The following is a 21,567-nucleotide window of genomic DNA, read 5'->3' on the forward strand; positions in this document are numbered from 1 at the left end:
TGTAAATATTGATTTATGTCATATCTAATTCTCCATTCACTTGCACCTTGTGTGAACGCCGAATATTGAGCAGAAACAGAATTAAAACGTTGCTACCCGGTGATGTTTAGCCGGACAGCCCAGTAACACACGGTGCACTCGAGGTGGAAAGCCCTGGGTTTGAATCCAGCAGCACCACGGAGCTGCTGCTTGCCCTGCTGCTTGTCACTTCTTTGTTTCCATACTCCTCCTTTGCCACACATATATAAACTGGGAACAACTTGAGTGAGGGGATATCTTGCCATGCACCTCGTTAGCTAAAGGTTCCAATCCCAATAGTGAAAATATCATAAAAATGCTAGAATAGCAGCATTTTGCACTTCAATTTACATACAGATCAGTAACAGCACAAGCTACCAAACAGCTCAAACGAAAATATTTATCTCCTTCCCAAACCTTTTATTCCAGTATAGCAGCTCTAATCAGCTGCAAGCCTAAATGTTATAAAAATCACTAAAGATGTAAGGACAATTACTGCATCTTGGGACAGCAGAAGCCTTCATGTTTTCTAAACAGCTACAAAATCACAAACAGACAATTAGATTCTTTATTAAGAAAAAGGACCAGATGTCAGCAGTTGCTCTTGCAGCACACCAAAATCCAATTCTGAACCGTCTAAAAGGAGCTGGGCCACCCTCCGCCACCCAACAAGAAGGTAATGAATTAGAGTCAATGGCCACTAAAGATTTGTCAATTTTCCATTTGAGACTGCCAGTAATAGCACTCCACAATTGCTTTGTATCTTCAAAGATCTAGTAAGATTGTATCATTTCCTGTAGACTTTCATTAATTTTGATAAAAGGAAAGCATATACTATCTGAAGAGGTGCTTTGCCTGAGAAACTCTCAAGGTCAGACCTTATAGACACAAAAATTTCCTGACTTAAATATTCATCACATTCAAAAGATAACATGAAAGTGCATACGTTTAATCCATGTTCCTGAAGGGAGGAAAAAAAGACAAGTCTGAACTTTTATCTCTTTTGTATTTTGGTTCTCCCTCCCCACCCTGGCATACAGTCTCTCCAACTGGACGCTTTTAAGCATTTTACAAATTTAAATTGCAAATATAAAAAACATTATGTCATTTTACAGATGGGAAAAGTGAGAGTCAGTGTTTTATTCAGTAGCCATGAATAAAAAGGTTCCAATTACCAGTGAACAAAGTGGCCACCTTGATGCTAACTGATGTCAATATATATTGATTAGAAATAAAATTATTTTTGAAGACCTGATTCTGCACTAATAAAGTCAAAGAGATTTTTTTTGTACTGGTTCTTACGCAAACAGGATCAGACTGTCGTCACCTTCCCACCATGCAGTTCTGCAATAACACAGCAATTGGGCAACCCAAGTTCAATAACTAATAGCCCACAGCTAATAACTCACCTGGCTGCCCAAGGCAACTCGCTGGGCTGCCTTCTCCCTTCTGCTACCACAACACAGTAGAGCTGCTCCTTCTCAAAGCATTCTAATCTAAAAATGAGAAGCATCGTGCAAGGGCTATGGGTTAGTTCAATTTCTCTCCCTCCACTGCCAAAAAACTCTCATCTCACTTCCTCTGACCCCAAAAGCTCACCTACTGCTTTTGTAAATTGCCACTCCTGCAAAAGAATAAAAGCAGCTCTAAAACAAACAGCAGCTCCAGATGACTAAGAGTGTCTGCAGCTCTCATTTTAAACACTGCATACGTAAGTGAAAAGATGATGAAGTTTCTCCATCCAGAACATTTTTTAGCAGAGCACCAGCAGCTATTGCCTTCATCATGAGCTCCTCCAAAAGGAGCAACCGCATGAAAGCTACTGGAGATCTCACCACGCAGGTGTCATGCACCTGGAAGGCTGCAGATGTGGGCACTGCGGGGTCTGCAGTGGTCATAAACCACATCAGACTTCACAACGCTCTACTTCCATTGCCTAAAAGGCTTACAAACACCGTATTAAACTCGAAGCAAAACCAATCATCAGTTAGAGGGGTCTAGAGAAGAATATACATGATCCTGCGCTTCAGCAATTACTTCATATGATGAACATCAAAGGCCTGTATTGTCAGACAACGCACATAAACTGCAAGAGAAAAAGCTGAAGAGGGAAGCGCAACACATCGTGCAACAAGAGGTTAACAGTAGAGTCCAATACAACTCCTGTCTTGTGTCTCAGTGCACATTGGACTTCACTGGCCAAGCACATGGGCAACCTCCTAGAGCAGGACACTTTACCAGCATCTCCCCTTCCTTCCCTCCATAGCTCAACAGGAGGCTTTTATGAGTTGCATCAACTTGGGCATGGAAGATGAAGGACACTATGATCCTCCCCAGAATTTCCACATACTATTTCAGTCCAATCCTTTAAAACTTACTTCAATACTAACAGCATTCAGCGCTCACAGATCTATCAAAAGCAGACTGTTCCAGTCTAGAATCTTAATTAAAATCTATTAGATGTTGCCCAATTACCAAAAATCTTTCTATGCTTAATACACTTAGCATACCTTAACACGAAGCAACAGTCACTGTCAAGTTTTGGTAGTAGATTTTACCTGTAAACAGTTAATCAGCAGTTTCGAAGGAAAACAAAAACAGTTTTGAAAACAAAATATTGTTTGAGTAACAGCAACACCTTAAGGCCCAATGACAAATAACCACTCATACCAAACACAGCAGGGAGAGCCATACCTGGAATTAATTCTGTAGTCCAACAGAAAAATGCAGAGCCACCACCAGCCAGGAAACTACTTCCTCAATTAGTGTTTTACTTAGTGGTCAGAAATATAAGGTTCCAATTTTCAACAACATCCTGTTCTATCAGACATTGCAGCACAACCACAACGCAACGGCAGCCCTCGCTGGAGGCACGTTGTGTTTGTACAGGACAAGCAATGCCATGAGTGAGTAGATGCTTTAACCCCCAGTCCAGGACCAAAGCTACTCCATCACCCCAACTCTCTGTGGGCTTAACAGCTGCCAAGAGCTCAGACAGGTCATCTCCTCAGCCTGCTGTATTCAACAGTGGTGAGGAAAAACCTCCCATCCCGATTAAATCAGCTTTTATCACTCGTCCTGATGCACCCTCTCAATAAATATGGAAAAATTGAATACAGCCTCTCAAAACTGAACTGCCCTAGATGCAGTTGCATTAACTCCATTATCTTTCCTGGACTCTCAGATCTAGTTCCATCAATTATCTCACAAAGTTTAAATATTCAGCACTTCCCCAGAACAATCCGATGGGGCCACTGGCGAAAGGCCCGAATGCACCAAAGCAGCTCAAACGAGTATCTTAGGAGAAAAAAGCACATGTTTAATCTACAAAGCAGAGAACTCGAATTTCGGTGGTGTTTTGGTGTGGTTTTTTCCCCATGGAGTTAATGCGAAGTGACAACAGACTCTGCTACGGGGAAACGGGAGGCAGGATTCTGAAGTTCACTAAAGATGACAAAAGGATTTAGCTGGCCCTCCGTTCTATTTATCTTTCTCTTTAGCCAAGAGAACTGTAGGCACCTTGGAGACATGAGGTGGCTACAGAGGACTGTCACAGGACCAAAGGTGACTCAACACAATCCTAATGTAAGTTCTGCGCATTATCAGACGGCAGATGCTATTTCTCCAGGCCAGGTTGGAGGAGGCATTGAGCAACCCGGTGCAGTGGAGGGTGTCCCTGCCCTTGGCAGGGGGGTTGGAACTAGTTCATCTCTGAGGTCTCTTCCAACCCAAACCATTCTGTGATTCTATGAATTTCTTTAACACTGAGCCCCACCAAATCCAGCACCTGTGAAGCCAGAACCCCAGAACACCACTTTAACCGAGGTGTGCATCTCTGCAAGCGAGAGCAAATGACACAGTGGGGCAATTCTCTCCTTCTCTCTTCCTCCTTTCCACTGTTTTTAAGATCCAAAGCCTTTTTCTCCTGACTGGTAACCCAGTCACAAGTCACCCAGTCCAATATTTCAAAGAGTAATTAAAAGGTTATCAACAGGAAAGAGGCAAGATACAGGTATTACTGTTGTATCTGCATACAGGTCATCCCAGTAGATAGTTGGAGATACCCCTGTTCCTTGCAGGGGGGTTGGACTAGATGACCTTTGAAGGTCCCTTCCAGCCCTAACCATTCTATGATTCTGTAATTCAGCTCCCATCACTAGTATCACATGATTTTGAGATCAAAACACTTAAATCTTTCAGTCAATTCAATATGGCCAAAGAGATCACATGGTTTTTAACTGCCTGCACAGCATATTGATGCCAATCCTCTTAACTCTTCAGGTACTCGTCAGGGAAGAAGGAGGAGTATCTAATAAGCAACAGCAACTTTAACACAAGACACTGCCCAGCATTGAGACATGAGCTAGAGAAGTCGTTCACAGTGCCAGTGAGCTAAAGGCAGTGCAGATTTCTTGCTTTAAGCACAAAACTATCGAAGTAACAATTTGCATTTTCACTAAACTTACCCACTCCACAGGCATGAGAATGGGACAGCTCCTCACAGCTGTATAAATATACAACTCCTAGTAACTTCTGTGGAAATGCAAACTGCATTTGAGTTTCTAGTCTTGAGTTTTATAGGTTCTGGCTATAATAAAGACTTGGTTTTTCTTGATACACTGGCTCAAACAAGCATTTTCTTAATGAAATAATCTCAGTACCATTAAAACATTTCCATTCAGTGCCTCCCTGCAGGAAATCAGAATTAGGTATCTGAAATGACCAACCTACCAGATATATTGTAAATATATTTTCCCTGGATTTGGGTGCAAGCCTCAAACTTCAAATAAGGAAATTAACAACTAATTTAAGACTCTCCCATTAAAAGCACCCTGCAAGTTATCAGCAGCAGATGGAAAAGCTTGAAGATGTCACATGGCTTTCCTCCTTTGCTGCATTTTTTCTTGTTAACTGCTGTCTGGTTATGTCACATAACAAGTCTGACAAAAAGGTGCAAAGAGTCTCCCAAATCCCATAGCAATCTCAGATCCATAAATAACTCCAAATATTCAAATTTAGTCAGGTCTCTGCTGAGCTGCTCAGCCCAGCACAGTGGGAAACCAATCAGGAAACCAACCTGATCAGAGCATCCTCTTAACAATGACACAATCAGCAAAGCACAATGGGAATTGGCAGCAAGACTGTTCTTGAGTGAGTGCAGTTTTCAGATCAGGTCTCCACACATCCCTCTGATCCCACCAGCAGTTCAGAATAGTTAGGAACTTGGAGGAGGAGCATTCAGGAGAGTTTGGTCTGGTGTAACGAGCACAAACGCTGCTTAAGAGAAGGGAAAGCCACATACCAGCACCGAAGGTAAGTGACAAATCTCATCTGAGCTCATGGAAACACATCCCTCTCCTCAAGGGAGAGAAAAATCGGCAGCTGTCACTGTTCCCAGGTCTCAAAGATTGTTATAGTGGTCCCTGCGGAAAGCCACTGCATGGTGCTGGGAAAAAACAACTTACCTGAGAAGCTGAAGGAGAAGGATTTGGAAACGAGCTCTGATTTTAGCAAACAAAGCAAAGTCGTGGCACTGAAAGGCAACAACAGCCCTGGATGTCTAAATTAAGACACTGAAACACATTCCATATTCACATACTCATCACAAACGCACAACGCGAATTCCCTAATATACAGCAAAGCAGTTTATTAGCAGATGTCTCGTTGAATTAAGTCTACTCTTATTCTATTAGGGAACTTTCACACCACATTGAAGTGCAAGACAACAGGGTGTTTTCCAGCACACACCGAACACAGTTACTAACACCTTCTCAGAAACGCCCGTAGACATGACACTGACATCAGGCCAAGGAAGCTCAGGAACACATGGCTTAAATGGAACAGCAGAGTTTTGAGAAGACTGACCATTCTCCATCCCTCAACATAAGAAAACATCACCAGATCAAGCCATCAATGCACACCAAGATCATTCTCTTCTACTCAAGGAGGCATGACCTACTGAAATAAAGCAGTGATGCTCAACAAAAGCTTAAGAGTTCCTGTCCATAACCATTTTGTTCCTCAGCCTTGAACACGCTGAACAGTTACCTTCTCTAGAGAGGCATGCTTCCCCCACCACCACCTTTTTACACTTGCTTACAGCTGGTTTTGGCCCACCTCCTGGTAGCATGAGCTTTCATGAATGACACATTGCCATCCATCTGAGTGCTGCACTGCGATGATGAATTGAGCACATTTGGAAAGGAGTCTGAGAAAAAACAAAATTGATAGCCACAGGAAAAAAAGAAAAAAAGGAGAAAAAAGAAAAAAGACCAATGGTGGGCAACAGCTACAGAGTTTAATGAGGCAAGATTGATGTACAAAAAAACAGCTGAACAAAGACAGACACCAAACAGCACAAAGGAGCAAGCTCCAGGTTTTGAAGTCACCAATCTAGAAACATCCAGAGGAAGAATGCAAGCATCCATCATGCAAGAGTTCATACATCATTTACTGGTTTAAGTCCTCTGTAAGTGCTTTCAGATCTCTAGAAAGCCTCTCCATACCTCCCCCCCCAATCATTTTACTTTCTTCCATTGTACTAAAAACCACTATTTCCTGAACACCTCATCTCCTCATTAGACATGAAACATTCTCACATTGCTTTGTGCTCCTGGTTTCATCCCACAACTTACACTTATGTACCCAAGTTGTGCATGAAGTTCACCAGTGATGCCGAGGGAGGATCTTATTTGTCTTCACACCTTCCCCCAAAATACAGGGCTAAAAATTATCAGGACAGTATCCAGGCTGTATCTCAGAGTTTTGTTGTACTGGTCAACTGGAGGAAGATGCCCTTGCTGTTACTTCAATTTATAATTATATCAATCTTACAAGTAGCTCGGAGCAATACCTGGATGCAACTCATCTAATGTCTCAATGATTTACTCCACCATGACCCTACTTCTGAATTCATTTCATTCATGGATTTTGCTTCTCAGGCAGAACCTCCCACTGGCACCTAAAGGGCAAAAGGAAGCACCTGGGACTGCTGATGAGCAGAGCAATTTGCCAGGGAGCCTCTCAGGGCAAGAGCAGCATTGGCTACTCACCACAGAGTTTCCTGAGCAGAATTTTATACCAGATGTAGGTGCCCTTTACATAATATCCAAAAGCAAAGCACTATGCTACCTGCTGATTAAATGACGAGGTCCCATAATTATGATTCTCCAGAACAGTTACAAGACGTAGATATGATTTATTTGCATAACTGAAATCATCTACATGAAGAGCTGGATTTTCACCAGTGTTTAATTCAGACTTTCTAGTTGGGTTAGACAAGGCACTGAGGTCAAAGGATCTGTCCTAAAGCACTTTGAAGTAAAATTAATTTCCAGGACTGTCCATGACTACAGCATTATTAGGGATTCTAACACTGGATGCTGCCACTGCTTCTATTAGTTTCTGAATATATTTGTCAGACTTCAGCTGCAAACAGCCAACACATCAGACAGTCATGTCACAAGGCACCAAGCTGATTTCATCTATGCCTCAGATCTAGAGGTCCAAGATCATGACTCCTTCAAATGCAGAAGTCTGGCATGTCACATAACATTTGCTTTCACAGCAATACACTATTTTTTCAGAATCAGCATCTCATTTAACTTTTTATTAATACCAGAATGGTACCTGAAAGTCTCAGAGAACAGAATCCATGGAGAGCCTCCATACTAAGCTATATTACTCGATAACTCCTTACCCCTAAAGATCCAACAGTTTAGTCAGATGTGAGAGAATATCACCCCTGCCCAGGTGGAGAACAGACTGCAAGTTAGGGAATTACCCAAATGCACCCACAGAGCATTTGGCAGAGCTATAAACTGAAACCCATTATCCATCCTCCCACTCAGAGAATCTCTTTTGCATCGAGGGAAGCTCCTCTGCACATTAGCTCTGTTTCCCTCTTGCTCCATTTTCTAATTAACTTCTCTGGATGTCTAGAATGACTCTTGATAAATCTGTCAGGCATTCAGAGAAACATTTCAAACCTTATCAGAGATAAGAAATCAAAACAACTGGAAGAACTGCTCATGAAGAAGCACTCCCAGTTTATTGCAGCATAAACCTCCAGTCTAGATTTAATCCCAGTGGCAGAAATGGGAACATGTTTATAAATATCACTGGTATGAACAATGTACCTTGTTCTCAGGTTCCCCTGCTGAGGCAGTCCATCGTAGATAGATAATACATCAAAGTCTTCCTCTAAGGCAAAGGACTGGAAAACAAGCTGTATCCTGTTCTGCTCCTCAGCAGTGATTGTCCACGTGCAGTTTGCATAATTTGGATATCCATAGGGAAAGCCTGGACTCTGTATCGTCCCATTTGGGCCCTGCAAAATGTGACTGCAGTTCTGGGCTGGCAAGAGAAAAGACAGAAGTACAAGTCAAATACTGTAGGATTCACATTTAGTATCTTCACCACCAACACAGATCATTCTTTCCACTGAATTTCTTTTCAGTTCATGGTCCCAAGGAACAGATAAGGCAAAATCTAAAGCAGCATCTTTGTCCTCCTTGCAAGAGTCTGGACCCCAGATACCCACCTCAGGCTCTGTTCCCTCTACCTGTAAACATAACAGGCTAATTATAGCTGGATTGGAGCAGCTGCTGACCACAACTGGGAAACAGATGCTCACTCAAGACATCCTTTCACAGCCCACAACAAAGCCCAACATACTCCTCACTATACACTGTGCATTCAGAGATTTAACACGTTTCAGGAGTGCCTGGCCATGCTGGGTACTTCAAGCACGAGGGGCACAACAGCCACAAAACAGAATGAATGCCAAAGCTGACCATCTCTACTACTCTTAGTTTCACTTGAGTAAGAGATAGAAGATTTGGCTAAGATCAGGGCTCAACAGTGCAGAGACAGACCAACCCTCACCTTGAAAGGCCAAATAACTGTCATGGACATAATACATAATGAGGCACTGAGTCACCAAATGAGTAGTCTGCCTGGAAAAGACAGCATGAAAACTGAATGGCAAGAGATCATAAATTAAAGTTGTCCTGACTCCATAAAGAGCAGGACACAGTTCAAAGGCTTTAACAAACAAACCATTCTTGAATAGTTATTTGGAATAAAAAAAACACACAGCCCCAAATCTTTGCAATTTCTCAGAACAGCAGTTTTCTTTCCCCATCCACACTCTCTCAGGTAAATACTGTTTACTAGGCTGAAACTATCTGCTGGCAGGGAGAAGAGCCAGTGGTGTTCACAGAGGGCCCTGCCATGCCAGCTGCCATAAGGAAAAAACATGTTCTCACTCAGTCTCTGGTCTGCAAACCCCAAACTGGAAACTACCACTGCAAAGCAATATAGACTGTGGCCCAGAGCCAAGAGCTGCCATCGCCAGTGACATTGCAGAACCCTACGAGACCTGATGGGGTACACCGGAAAGAAATTGTTGGCTAGACCCCAGCCTTCTCAGGCTGCTCTGTTTTCTCTCACCCAGTTCTGTAAGGTTTCAGCTCCTCCTGCAAGCTCAACACACAGCAAACATCTTCCTATCAGTATTCCTATGGAGCTCCTGTAGAGCTGTATCTTCTGAGAATGAAAGCCCAGTCCTGTAACCCCCAGCTAAATACTTAACACCTCCCTCAAATCCATTTCTCCTTCCCCAAAGCAGTACCTGTGAACACTCCATCCCAAAGATCAAGACCAACTGCCATGATATACTGTTTCAGGATATGAGATTTTCTTCTCTGGGGAAACAAGTACGTAAATACACACCCAAAGGTCTTTTGGGGCACAAAGAAAAATTCACCCCAAACAAACTGGTATAACTCCTACTGGCTTTACTGGAACAACTCATCCACACCAAAGCAAAATTCCAGATAATTTGCAAAGTAACTGCTATGAAACCATAAACAGCATTTCACCTTTACCCTATGGCCACCACCAGAGCTGCTGGTCACTGCTGCCTGCGTTTGCTCTGGCTTTTCTTACTGTTCATCCCTGCTTAACCAAGGCTTTCAAGATGAAATGAATTAGATTAGAAATTACTTCTTTGATTTCTCATTGCTTTTTTCAAAGGCAGCAATGCCATTTGCACTTCTGAGTGCCAACCAGCCACAGGTGAAGAACAGCAGAGTAGTACCCAATTAAAGCCAATTATAATTAGATTGACCTACTTTGGTGCAAAAACACTGAGGGGAACTTCTCTCTGCAAGAGGAAGTTCACACCTTCATGAATCTAAAATGGTTAATCTTATTTACTACCCAGGGAATCTTTTTGTATCGTGTTTATTAGATCAGTGAGAGTTAGGACAGCCCCATAATCCACAGGAGACTAAAACTGAGCTAGGCACATAACTCATTAGCAAGGGCAGACTAAATACTTTGCATTTCTATAGCACCTGGCATCTGCCTCAGTGCATTTAGTCAATACATAATACATACAAGAGTGAAATCTACCTCCCTCCTCCACTTCAGTTCCATTTATTTGGAGAGTTCACTGAAAGGATGCATTAACTCGGTGCCAGAAAACTGCATGGGACTGGGAATACTACTGTTAGAGTGGTAAAATTAAGCCTGGTTTGGTTTAATAACTTGGAGACTGCCAAAGATCCACAAGCTTCGGTTGCCTAAAATTCAATCACACCATCTCTTCTTCAACCAGACTGGCACTCAATAGGCACCATGGGGATACTGAATCTGACTCTACTGCACGTTTTTTTATTTTCATCATAAGTAAATATCATCAGAACAATTTAAGGAAATTATGAAATTAAAGAGGCTGTATCTCTCCATTTGCTGATGGTATAAAAGCTACCAATGTTGCATGAAGTTCAGAAAATAAATCCAAGGTCAGAGAGACATCATTCCAAATGCTTCCAAGGTCATATGAAAGGCAACAAGCTTTAGAAGCAATATAAATTTAGGCTGTCCTTGCATAAACAGCAATTAAAACAAATAAACAAAAGTCAGAAAAGTGTACATACTCTTAAACCCAGCTGAAGAAAAACAAATAAATAGAAAAATAGGATACAGTTTTATGACATTATCAAATCAATCTACTGAAACATTTGTGTGTTTGTGATTCTGACCAAGATGTGCTTAGGACACAGCTAAAAGAAAATTGCTTATTGCAAACAAAAATTAGTTTCCCAAAAGCTGACAATCTAGAAAGCAATATATTCTTCATCAACCATAATAGTAGGGAACTTCATTTATATTGGACACTGCTGGAAAAAGTCAGCAGGCACAGCAAAGAGATGCAGGAAGCCCAAGAGAATTTATGCATACTCCAGTAATTTGCTTTCAGGTTTGAGTTAGTTCAGCTCAGGCTTGACTGACAAAACCTTATCGAAAGTACACGAGAAGGAAACACTCAATTTCTCCTCTGAACACTCACAAAAACAATTCTCTATCCCTTTGCCCCAGGAGCACGATTAAGTAGAAAGGTATGAAAGGACAATGCTGGAGTCCATGCTATGAAATTCCAGGTGAATTCATGTTTGACAGAGGACGGTATTTTTTCCAAAGTTTCTGGAGCATCCTCTCCAACCCAGAGGTGTGACACGAGGCACCTTGGCACACCTTACTCAAGCAAGAGGAACGCAGCAGCTTCCCTCACGGAGCCATCAAGCACCTCCCTTGTCCTTTATCTCCGTTCTACGGGCTACACCAGGTCACCAAAAGAAACACCAGCAGCAACAGGACAAGCTGTGCCCACCCAGGGACTATCTTTACCACCACTGCAGATTAACATCAGTCCTGGTATTAGAGGAATTACAACCCTTCCAGAGTGGTCGCATTCCCCCTCCTCTCAAAAGCTACAACAGAGAAAGGTAAAAACACAAGTCAATGGATCAGGTATCACTCACCAGCAGGCTCACTGTGGCACTGTAAATATTTATGCAGATATTCCAGCTTCTACCACTATTACTCATGGACTCATGCTTTTTGAAGGCACGACACCAACACAAAACTCATCAGTGGATATGCATTTGTGGGCATGTGTCCTGTTTTGTGACGAGATGACCACTCTGAGAACGGAGCTAATTCTAACTTGTACTCTGCCAGTGCAACTTGCTATTTTCAATTCTGGAAAGTGGTTTATTATGAGAGTATTTCTTTTTAATGAATGCATCAGTATAATTTTATTGCAGTAGCACTTCAAGTTTCCAGACAAGGACGAAGGCATTATCATACTTGGCACTGTTTGGTGGACAGAGCCTTTCTTCCAAAGAGATCACAATCTAAGGAGGAGAGGAAAAAAGCACAAGCCGAGGAAACTCATGCTTGTGGAAGGCTTGGGGCTTTGTAGAAAAACAATTTTATCCAGGGGCACAACCATTTCCTCAAGGATAGAGTTTAAGTCAGCTTTACCAGTCTCAACTTACAATACTTGTTTTGTGCAATATGCGGTGCTTGAACAATGTAAACAGATTAATCAGCTTCACTTCTGGCTCATATGCACAAGCAAAACTATGAAATATTTACTTTGCAATATGCTCATAGAAGAACTGCATTTCTAACAGAAGCATGGGCTGCCGGAGGCATTTTACGATACACAGTTAATCCACACGCCACGAAGACTCAACGTGACTGGACACCTAACCAAAAAACAAACATCAGCTGAATACAGCTGCCTCCTGCTTAAGTGGGAAAGCTGGAAACCCCTCAAGCTTCTTTCCAAGTATCAACCAGCCTCTTGCCACAAGGAGGGTAGAAAATGTCTTTGTACTCAACAACCAAGACGTCTTTTGGTGGTACGAGCTACATGACTGGAGACAGAAGCTAGCAGGGGGTTATCTCCACCGTAAATCTGAGTTTGTTTAGAGATACAAGGACGTTCTCACATCAGCCACTCTTGCTTTAGAGTGGCCTCTGTTTAATGCAACGTGGCTAGTGGAGTTCTGGAGCAGAACCAGTTCACCCTCCAATGACCACAGCGTGGGCAGCATTAACTGGTTCTTATGTCTTCGATGTCTCAAGAGTGGCAAGTCATGGTGGCCACTGTGCATTGATCAAAAGCCAGGCTACATTTACAAAAGAGGAGACTGTTATTCAAGCACATTCGTAGCAACAGAATTTCGTTGTTTCCTTCAAATAAGCAACGCTTACACACAGGAGTGAGCTGCCTTGGCTGCCGTACCCTCCCAGCCCCTGGCTGGGACTGGGTTTCATCACTTGACATAGAATTTCAGCAGCTCTACAGACTCAGAGACAACTTGTACATTCAAATTCTGTCACTACAAATCTTCACCAAGTTGTCAGAAACTAAATAATAAACAGAGACTTTGTCTGACATTACAAGTGCAAAGGAAATGGGTACAAAACATCATCTTCCACCAATTTCCAATTCCTTAAACCTACCAGGTCACATCCACAGCGGTGTAAACCAAGGAAGTGTTTTAACTATGTTGATTTACACCCTATTAATAGCTAAGGAAGTAATACTCGAGAGGGGGAAAACAATGTTTCTGAAGTGCTTTCTAAAAATATAAGTTGATCTACTTGGTTTCTCAGCAGAAAAGAAATCCGATTTAGCAAACACTGACATGGTCACTGCACAATTCAAAAGAAACAAATATCAAATCATATACACTGACTTGCTCTCAGCAGTATCATCTATTGGTGATACATGGCTGTCTTCTCCTTAGTGCAGTGGGTTTTGGTATGGTCATTTTCTTTAGTTATTGTTACTTAGGCACAAATGTTTCTATTTTGTGTTTTTCTAGCCCATTCAATGAAACAGAGCAACATAAAAAAAACACCTTTCCCCAAGAAAACTGAAATCCATATGCTGCAGACACATATTCCATCCTGGTCTAAAATACCAGGGCCAAATCCTACTCATACCATCAGTAACTTCTCAGTTTGTTCTATTTACATCACTGTCCAGAGTCATTCACCATCGTTGCATGAAGTTCTTCAAGGCACCAGACCACAACTCAGAAAACAGCAAACGCTGACATTGGTTTCGAGCATCCTCTGAGAGCACGTGTAGAGGCTGTGATGAGTAGGGTAGAGCTCAAGGACAGAGACACAGCTACGACCGCCAAACTGGGTGCAGAAGCACCCCAGCTTTCTTTGCAGGATGACACGTGAAGCTGCACAGGGTTCATTCAGCTTCTCACCCAACTGGGTACAGCACAAATCAACCCCCAGGTCCCTACTGAACCCTCCCCTTCCCATGAAGGCACAAACCCTGTTCTGAAGAGGCTTCAGAACAGGGGATGTCAGGAATGGGCTGTGAAATGTTCACAGCCAGCTCCTTCACGCGGGTCTTTTCACCACCTTATCCCCAAAAAGAACATACAGAAACTCATCCCTTGTATTGAACAGTTTACCTTTAAGAACTCCCTCTTTTTTAAAAAAACACTGTATGATCTGCCATCTAAATAGGAAAAGGTTCGTTTTCCCAATGTTTACCGTTTTGAATCATTTATCAGCAGCTAATTACACTTCCTTACACAGTAGTCTTATAAATCATTACAGACAATCACCATCAGTAAGTAGTTTACCCATAGCCCAGCTTTGACTTGTTCACACAATTTAAGTGAACAAACAGGGAAAGCACCTTCACACTTCATAAATCTAAGCCTTGTTTCCCTAAGTATTCACCTTTTCATAGTTTTAACTTAACCTACAGTCTTCTATCAAAGCCTTCTGGGTAATAAATAATGCAGAGACATTCCATTAACTATAACTTTTAATCAAAAGCCAGCAGAGCCAAGAACATCATCAAGGTGATGATTTACATCTCAGATAGCCAGTGCCTCTCTCTTTCGGAGCACATGGAGTGATAAACTGAAAAACGCGAGGGCAAGGAACCCGCGTTTCATCGGAAACCAGCTCATGCCACTACTGTCAAGTCCAGAAAGAATTATAACATCCACCTCAAATCAAAAGCAGCGTGTGAGGTTTCGGCAGGATGGCACAAGACTGTGATACTGCAAATCAAACATATCACTCCTGAAACCAACTTAGTCACCTCCAGTTCTCTGGAGAGAGACATTACTTCCCTTCCAGTCCAACAGCCTTTCACTCCCACTCTGTCATCCCTTCGTCCCTTTTAGTGCTGCCCAGGCTTCTGCACTGTTATTGCAGAGATCTGTTACCTGCAGGCATTGTTCCAACGTTAGCATAACAATTTTAAGGGCTTCCCAAGAAGAAAGGAACAAATATGATGATGCTGGAGTAAAGACACTGCATTAACATATTTAGTTTTTCCCACACGTGCCCTCCCCCTTTGCTCTCCCAACCACAAATTTTGTCTTGGAAGGTTATGTGAGTTTCCTATAGACATCTGGGATTTCTAGTCACATTGCTGACCTTGGAGCTCCCCAGCAAAAGCTCCAACCAAACCACCTGACAGCTGGAAACTGCAAATACTTGCACGGAAGAAAGGTAAGTCTGGAGCTTCCAGCTGTCACTGCACCATCCTCACGCATTGCTACGCTGCTCTGTGATCATGTAACACTTCCAACATATCTTAGAAATGACACTTACACACCTCAGATTAGGAAAAACCTGGACAAAAGCATCGTAGCTCTGCCTTTCCTTAATGTCTGGCCCGGATTCATCCTGTTATTACTTCAGACCACAGCGTTTTTTCCTACCTACACCGGACTCAAAGAACAGTTTATTCTCCCCAGCCATCTCCTCCTGAGACAGGTGATTTTCAACCTGCAGCTCATACTGCCTGTGGGCATCTGTGAAAGGCAAGAAAGGAAAATAACCTCATGTCTATTCTTTTGAAGTCTCTAGCAAAGCAATAAACACCTACATAGAATTAAAGGCACCTAACACTGGAAACACGGAGGTCAATGGATCCAAAAATGCTGGAAAGCACTATTATAGAGTAAGTGAACCCAACAAGTTCAATGATTCCTTGTTCAATGATGTTACTGAACCCCCAGTGAGGTTCTAGACTCTCCCCACCTGTTCTGTATCTGTCCTCAGGTGTGAAGTCAAAAACTGGACAGTTGCAGCTAAGCCCAAGTTGAACACTGCCTCATCCGTATGGTTGGGATGTCAACTGCCACCCCCACCAGTACATTCCCTGCTCTACCCCAAGCTAAACTCCTTTGAAGAAAAGTCTTTTCTGCTTTATTATACTTTGGTGTTACATTTCAGGATTGAGCCTTGAAAGGGCACATACTTCTAACAGCAAGGTCAAAGGAGTTCTGGCACACTGTAAAAAAAGGAAAACGTCCAATTTCAGGTAACATCAAAAGCCACTGCAGGACAGCACTTGAAATCGCAAGAACATGACACCGCACATATGTCCTGTCTTACAGCTGCACTGCTCTCCCCTGACGTGCTGAGAGGCCGGAGACTTCAGCTGCTGGGAAGTAAATGCCTCATTTGGTTAAGCTAGAAATTGCCTAAGTGAGCACGCCGGTCACAGCAGCAGCTGCCAGATCCTCCCTGGAGGCTGAAGTCCTCTTCTCCAGAGAGGGAGAGAAGGAGGGCAGCACGGCATGCGGACCCGACACAGGCTGGCCCCTGCCAGCTTCATCCCTACCCTGGAATGACCTGGAAACAGGGGACTTCAATTAAAAGCCTCATCAGGTTATGGCTTTGCTTTGTTTTTTAATAAAAAGTTTGATATCAAAGGGGGATGCAAAAATCACTACCTGTTCCGTAGCGGGTAAGAACTTGAGGTGTTCTGCAGTGAACAGCACAGCACGTACTCCTGTTGGGTTATCAAAGAGACAGTAGAGTGCCATGCTGGCTTTCCCCAGGTGCCTGCTGGATCTTCCTCAATCACTCCTGCAGATTTATATACCACTTAACCATCTGTGAAGCTTACAATCTAAACAGAATCAGAGCAGGCTAGAAAACAGGATGAGTGTTCAGAAGTAAAGACTTGCACATAGTGAGAGGACAGGAAGATGGATTCCCTTCTGTTTTACTATTAGAAGGGAAGGCAGAAGGGCTTAAGGGCTAATATTAAAAAGATATTAAAAAATTACTTTGGAGTTATTTTAATAAGCACCTAGAAAATCCCTGGTAACACATTCTTCTTAATATAAGCAGTATCAAAGTCAGTATTAGACAAGTCTGTGTTCATCAAGACACATTAACTACTATGTATTTTCCTGACTATTTACAGCAGTGATCTTAAAAATGTTGCATTTTATTTGTACTAACTCAAGTCAGCTAGTTGGAGAGACACAGGCAGGCAAACTGCTTCATACACCACCTGAGCCAGCATCCATGGATAGCAATGGATACAACCTCAGGAAACATTTCAAACATACTTAAAAAACTTTGCTTGGCCAATACCAATGAGGAATTTAAATTCCTCAATCACCAATTACTCCACAACACAGTATACCTCAGTATTTTTTCACCAAATCTCAGTTTTCACCATCTTCCTTGAAAACACAGTGACAAAGACCACATGGATTGCTTCATCTGGAAGGCTCTGGAAACATGGATGTGCCAAAGCAGTGAAGTGGGCTCTGCCTGTTCTGACTGTGCCACAAAGAGATTGTTTCCACGCTCTACTGACCTACAGAGATGGAGTTTAGCCACGCAAGCAGAACTTTGTTGATGCAAGGAATGTACACAGAAAGAAAACCCTGAACCTTTTAATGGACAAAGTTTTAAGACTGAACAAAGCACAGGAATCTTGCCAACAAGACTAAATATACTACAGCTCAGCCTGCTTTAAGCAGAGTTGAGCTTTATCTGCATAGATACTTGTGAAGATTTGCCACACTAGCATCTCCCTGTGTTAGCCTGAAACCAGAGTAAGGGGCTCAAGAATAAGATTCCTCATATAAATTGAAGATCTCTGTTTCTTCCCGCTCCATCCCATCCAACAAGCATCGTGTCTATCAAAAGCAGTGGCATCGCTACAAGAAGTGCTTGCAGTTAGTACTGAACACAGAACCAGGAACGTCTCACACCCCCCACACCTCCAGGTTGTGCTTTCTCTGCAAAAGGATGATGATATTCCCCATTCCACTCCTAAGGGAATTAGCACATTTTTCACATCCTCAAATCTGAAAGAGAAGCACCTGGCAAAGGAACTGCACTTAAATCATGAAACACACCCAGTTCAGTTGCTGAGTTCCACTTACATACAACACACAGCCATTCCCAGTGAATACAGGAGAATCTGGAGCACACGTGGAGCCAGACTACAGAGCCCAGCATGAGTGCTAGGCTACTGCAACCAAAGCTGGAACCACTCATGGAATCAGTCAACAGACAATGTCAACAAGACCTACAATTCCGAGGGGCAACCAAGCTACTGAGCATGCAACAGGGCAAGCTTTGCTGGCAGAAGGGAAGCCTGACCCTGGCAGTGGTGTCCAGAACACCACGCCTGACTGCAGCCTGAGCACACCAGTGTGAACACAGCTGTAACACAGCAGGATTCGAGCTGGCCTCTCCAGAGCCCTGTGCCACCCAAACAGCAGCACTGTCAGTACCAAGAGGAGCATCTCTAGCACTTTACTGCGTTACACAGCGTGAACATGTCTGCTGACTGAAAACCCATGCCAGAGACAAGCCTGGTTACAGAAGGTCCTCACTCATCTGTCCCTCTCATCAGCACTCTTTAGCATGAAATGACCACCCCACCTCAATGAGCACAAAAACAACCTGGTGACTTGCTTCACAGGTAACAAGAGGGAAAAAAACCTTGTGAGATAGCAGGCAGGAGTCTTGCACTAACAACACACACCAAGCCATCAGCAAGAGACACTCTTTGATCTGCCCAATATATCCAGACACCTTCAAGATTCACACATCTGCAACAGAGCTCACCACTTGCTGCTGCAAGCTCCCACCAGGCAGGTCAAACCAGCCTGTTCAACAGGGTTCCTTGCTGTACCCTGTTCTCACTACATGCACTTCTGTCCTACGGTAAGTGACAAGCAGTACTTTATTTCATGTCCTTTGTCTGCATTAGAATGAAGGACACTCATTTTTTCACAAGTTACTGTCGACTTATTTTAATGGGGCTTTAAGGAACCTTGGCTGAAATAGCTCATGCATTAAGATTTTGAAAACTCCAAGCAAACAGGCTCCAAGCTGAACACCCTAGGAAGAGACAAGAGCTTTTAGCACTTTAAAAAACAAATTAAGCAGCCACAGCTGGCTATGCTTGAAGCACACTCTCAGGTTTCTCCCCCAGAGTTGCTCCTAAGAAAGACAGACCTACTTCCTAGTGCAGACATTACGTATTTTAATTCTTGTGTCCCTCTGTTACTGCAGGAGGATGTTATACACAGCAGCTTCAGATTCAGTTGAAATTATGGTGCACTGGCTGTCATGGGAATTATTCACATGCAAGTTGACCCTCCTCCAAGTTCCAGGCAATGTGACTTGGCTGAAAGAATAACAAAAAAAGGTTTCAAAGCCTCACACACCATACAAAGGTTTAGCTACCAGGCAACTCTCAGCTCATCTGATTTTTTCAGGGCAGTGGCAGAAAGCTGGCTGCAGGTATTCAAGGAAGCCTGAAGGTCAAGAAATTAAGAACAAGGCTTTGCAAGCCTCATGAAAAGAGGCTGTAGTATCTTTCATCACAAATTACCATTCCAACCAGCTCCCTGACAGCCAGCGGCTCCGTCCCCAGCACTGGGTTCGCTGCGATGCCGTGACGTTGCCAGGCACAGTTGCTAGGCAAAGGCACACATGCAACAGCTCGACTGCTGCTTCCTTACAGGGCAGCCTGAACAAAAAAAAAAGGGAGAAAAACCACCACCTTGATTTTATACATACATAGGAATTTCTCTGAATGCTAAACAACTAGTTAGAGTTTGGAAATAGCTTTCTACTGCATGGCTTCACTAAGAGTCACAACTCATTTCCTTCCTTCACAACATTCATGCCTTTCGTATTCAGCAACACCAGTTGCTTGGGGTTTTCTGCTGGGTACTGGGCATTGCAGGAAGCCAAGGAAAGTAGTCTGGAAGAGGCAGGAGGAGACGAGGAAAGAAAACAGACATCCCCCAACCAAAGCAGGCAGGGGTAACTTCTTAGCAATGAGTTTACACACGCAATTTGGACCTGAATTTTGGCCTAGGGCCTCTTAGCAGCAGGGCTCCGAGATGATGAGCCCAACAGTAATGTTTTAAGCAAAGCCAGAGGCTGCAGGTGTCTCCACATTATCTCCAGGACACAGGATGTGGCCTCTTCTCTCTAGCACTACACACAGGAACAGAGGTTCTCATTAATCTGCTTGGAATCAAGTATTTTATCTAGATGACAGAGTATTAGCCACCTCCAGGACCAGAAGTACGAGATGCTTCCTAAACAGCAGTAATTGAAGACTCAGAATAAAGGTTAGAGCCATTATGAGTCATTAATACAACGAGCAGATAAACGTACAAGCATTTGGAGAAATAATCAGTTAGTAATGGGGTCTATCCCTTTGCCTGACAGGCTGCTCACCACTTAACTGCAACAGATCTTAACCAGAATGTTCTAGAGCACATTAGCCAGATCCACTTAAAAGTACAGTTTATCCTTGTAACATCTGCAGGAACGAGGAGGAAAAAAAGTTTCTGAGCTAGGGAGGTTCATAGCCTCACCAGGCAACACTTCTGCCAGCCTGCACGTGGAAGCAAAAGCATCCTTACAGTGTCTCTGCCCTCTTCTTCCCCAGCAACCGTGCTCCACCAGGCAAAACAGGTATACAAGGGGTAACACAAGCACTGTGCTCCTTGGACGAGTCATTCACAGCAACATGAACCCAAATGGGACAACTGGTCGGTCAGCAGCTTCACACTCACTGGGCTAACACGGTTCCAAGTCACCCTGAGGTCTCCTCCGCTGTCCAGTCACTGGGATATGACCCTCTGAAAGCCACCTGCAGCCCCCCCAGATCTGAGGGGACAAGACCCCCCACTTTCATTTCTTACAAGTTGCTGGAATAAATGCAGAAGTCACTATGTATTACCATGGCCAATGCTATCCAGTAAGCCAGACACACTCCTGCCATCCCCCTTTCAAGGCAGCACTGATGCTGGCACACCTCAGGGACAGGCTGCAAAAATACCAGACATCGAGTAAAGTCATATTCAAAGAAAGCAAAAAACCTTGATCCTGACAGCACAGCTGAACACTTGGGTTTATCAGCTAACAGCTTCCTCACCACACCATGGATTGACCTTGGACAATTCCTGCTTCAGCCTCCCACGAGCTGCACTGGCAGCACACTGGAGCTGCTCTTAGTCTGTACCTGACACATTTACTGCATTAAGTACCTGTTTTAATACTGGTATTCTCTGGTAGAAACATAAAGCCATACCTACTGTGATCACTAATACCAGTGTTGAGTTTAAGACTTTCCACACCAAATGGGATTTTGTTAAATAGAGGACACAGAAATCTTGGTTAGAAAGGACGGTCTCACTCTGCTTCCAGTATGACAACAGAACACGAGTGAGACTGTCGGATGAGCAGTACAGTGGGACTGGTTCAGACAGGCTGGACGAGATGCAGAAACAGCAACTGAAGAATTTGGACTCGTGAACATTTGCCTAAGTTTGCTAAGCCTGTGCTCAAAGTCTCCAGCAAATTAAATTTTCAGTACTATTTGCCAGTTTAAGTCTCCTAGGTTTGTTT

The 21,567-nt window shown here is 43.3% G+C and overlaps 1 protein-coding gene across 1 annotated transcript in view; it reads right to left on the bottom strand.

The window, feature by feature from the left end:
- Nucleotides 1–21,567, bottom strand: part of CSMD2 (CUB and Sushi multiple domains 2) — a 287,646-nt gene that overhangs the window by 251,414 nt on the left and 14,665 nt on the right. Inside the window, exon 2 of the mRNA XM_086626228.1 lies at nt 8,157–8,373. Within this exon, the coding sequence (XP_086482354.1) occupies nt 8,157–8,373 (217 nt within the window). The remainder of the gene's footprint in view (nt 1–8,156; nt 8,374–21,567) is intronic.

Source organism: Tauraco erythrolophus, chromosome 24, assembly GCF_009769465.1.
Source record: "Tauraco erythrolophus isolate bTauEry1 chromosome 24, bTauEry1.pri, whole genome shotgun sequence".
Lineage (NCBI taxonomy): Eukaryota > Metazoa > Chordata > Aves > Musophagiformes > Musophagidae > Tauraco > Tauraco erythrolophus.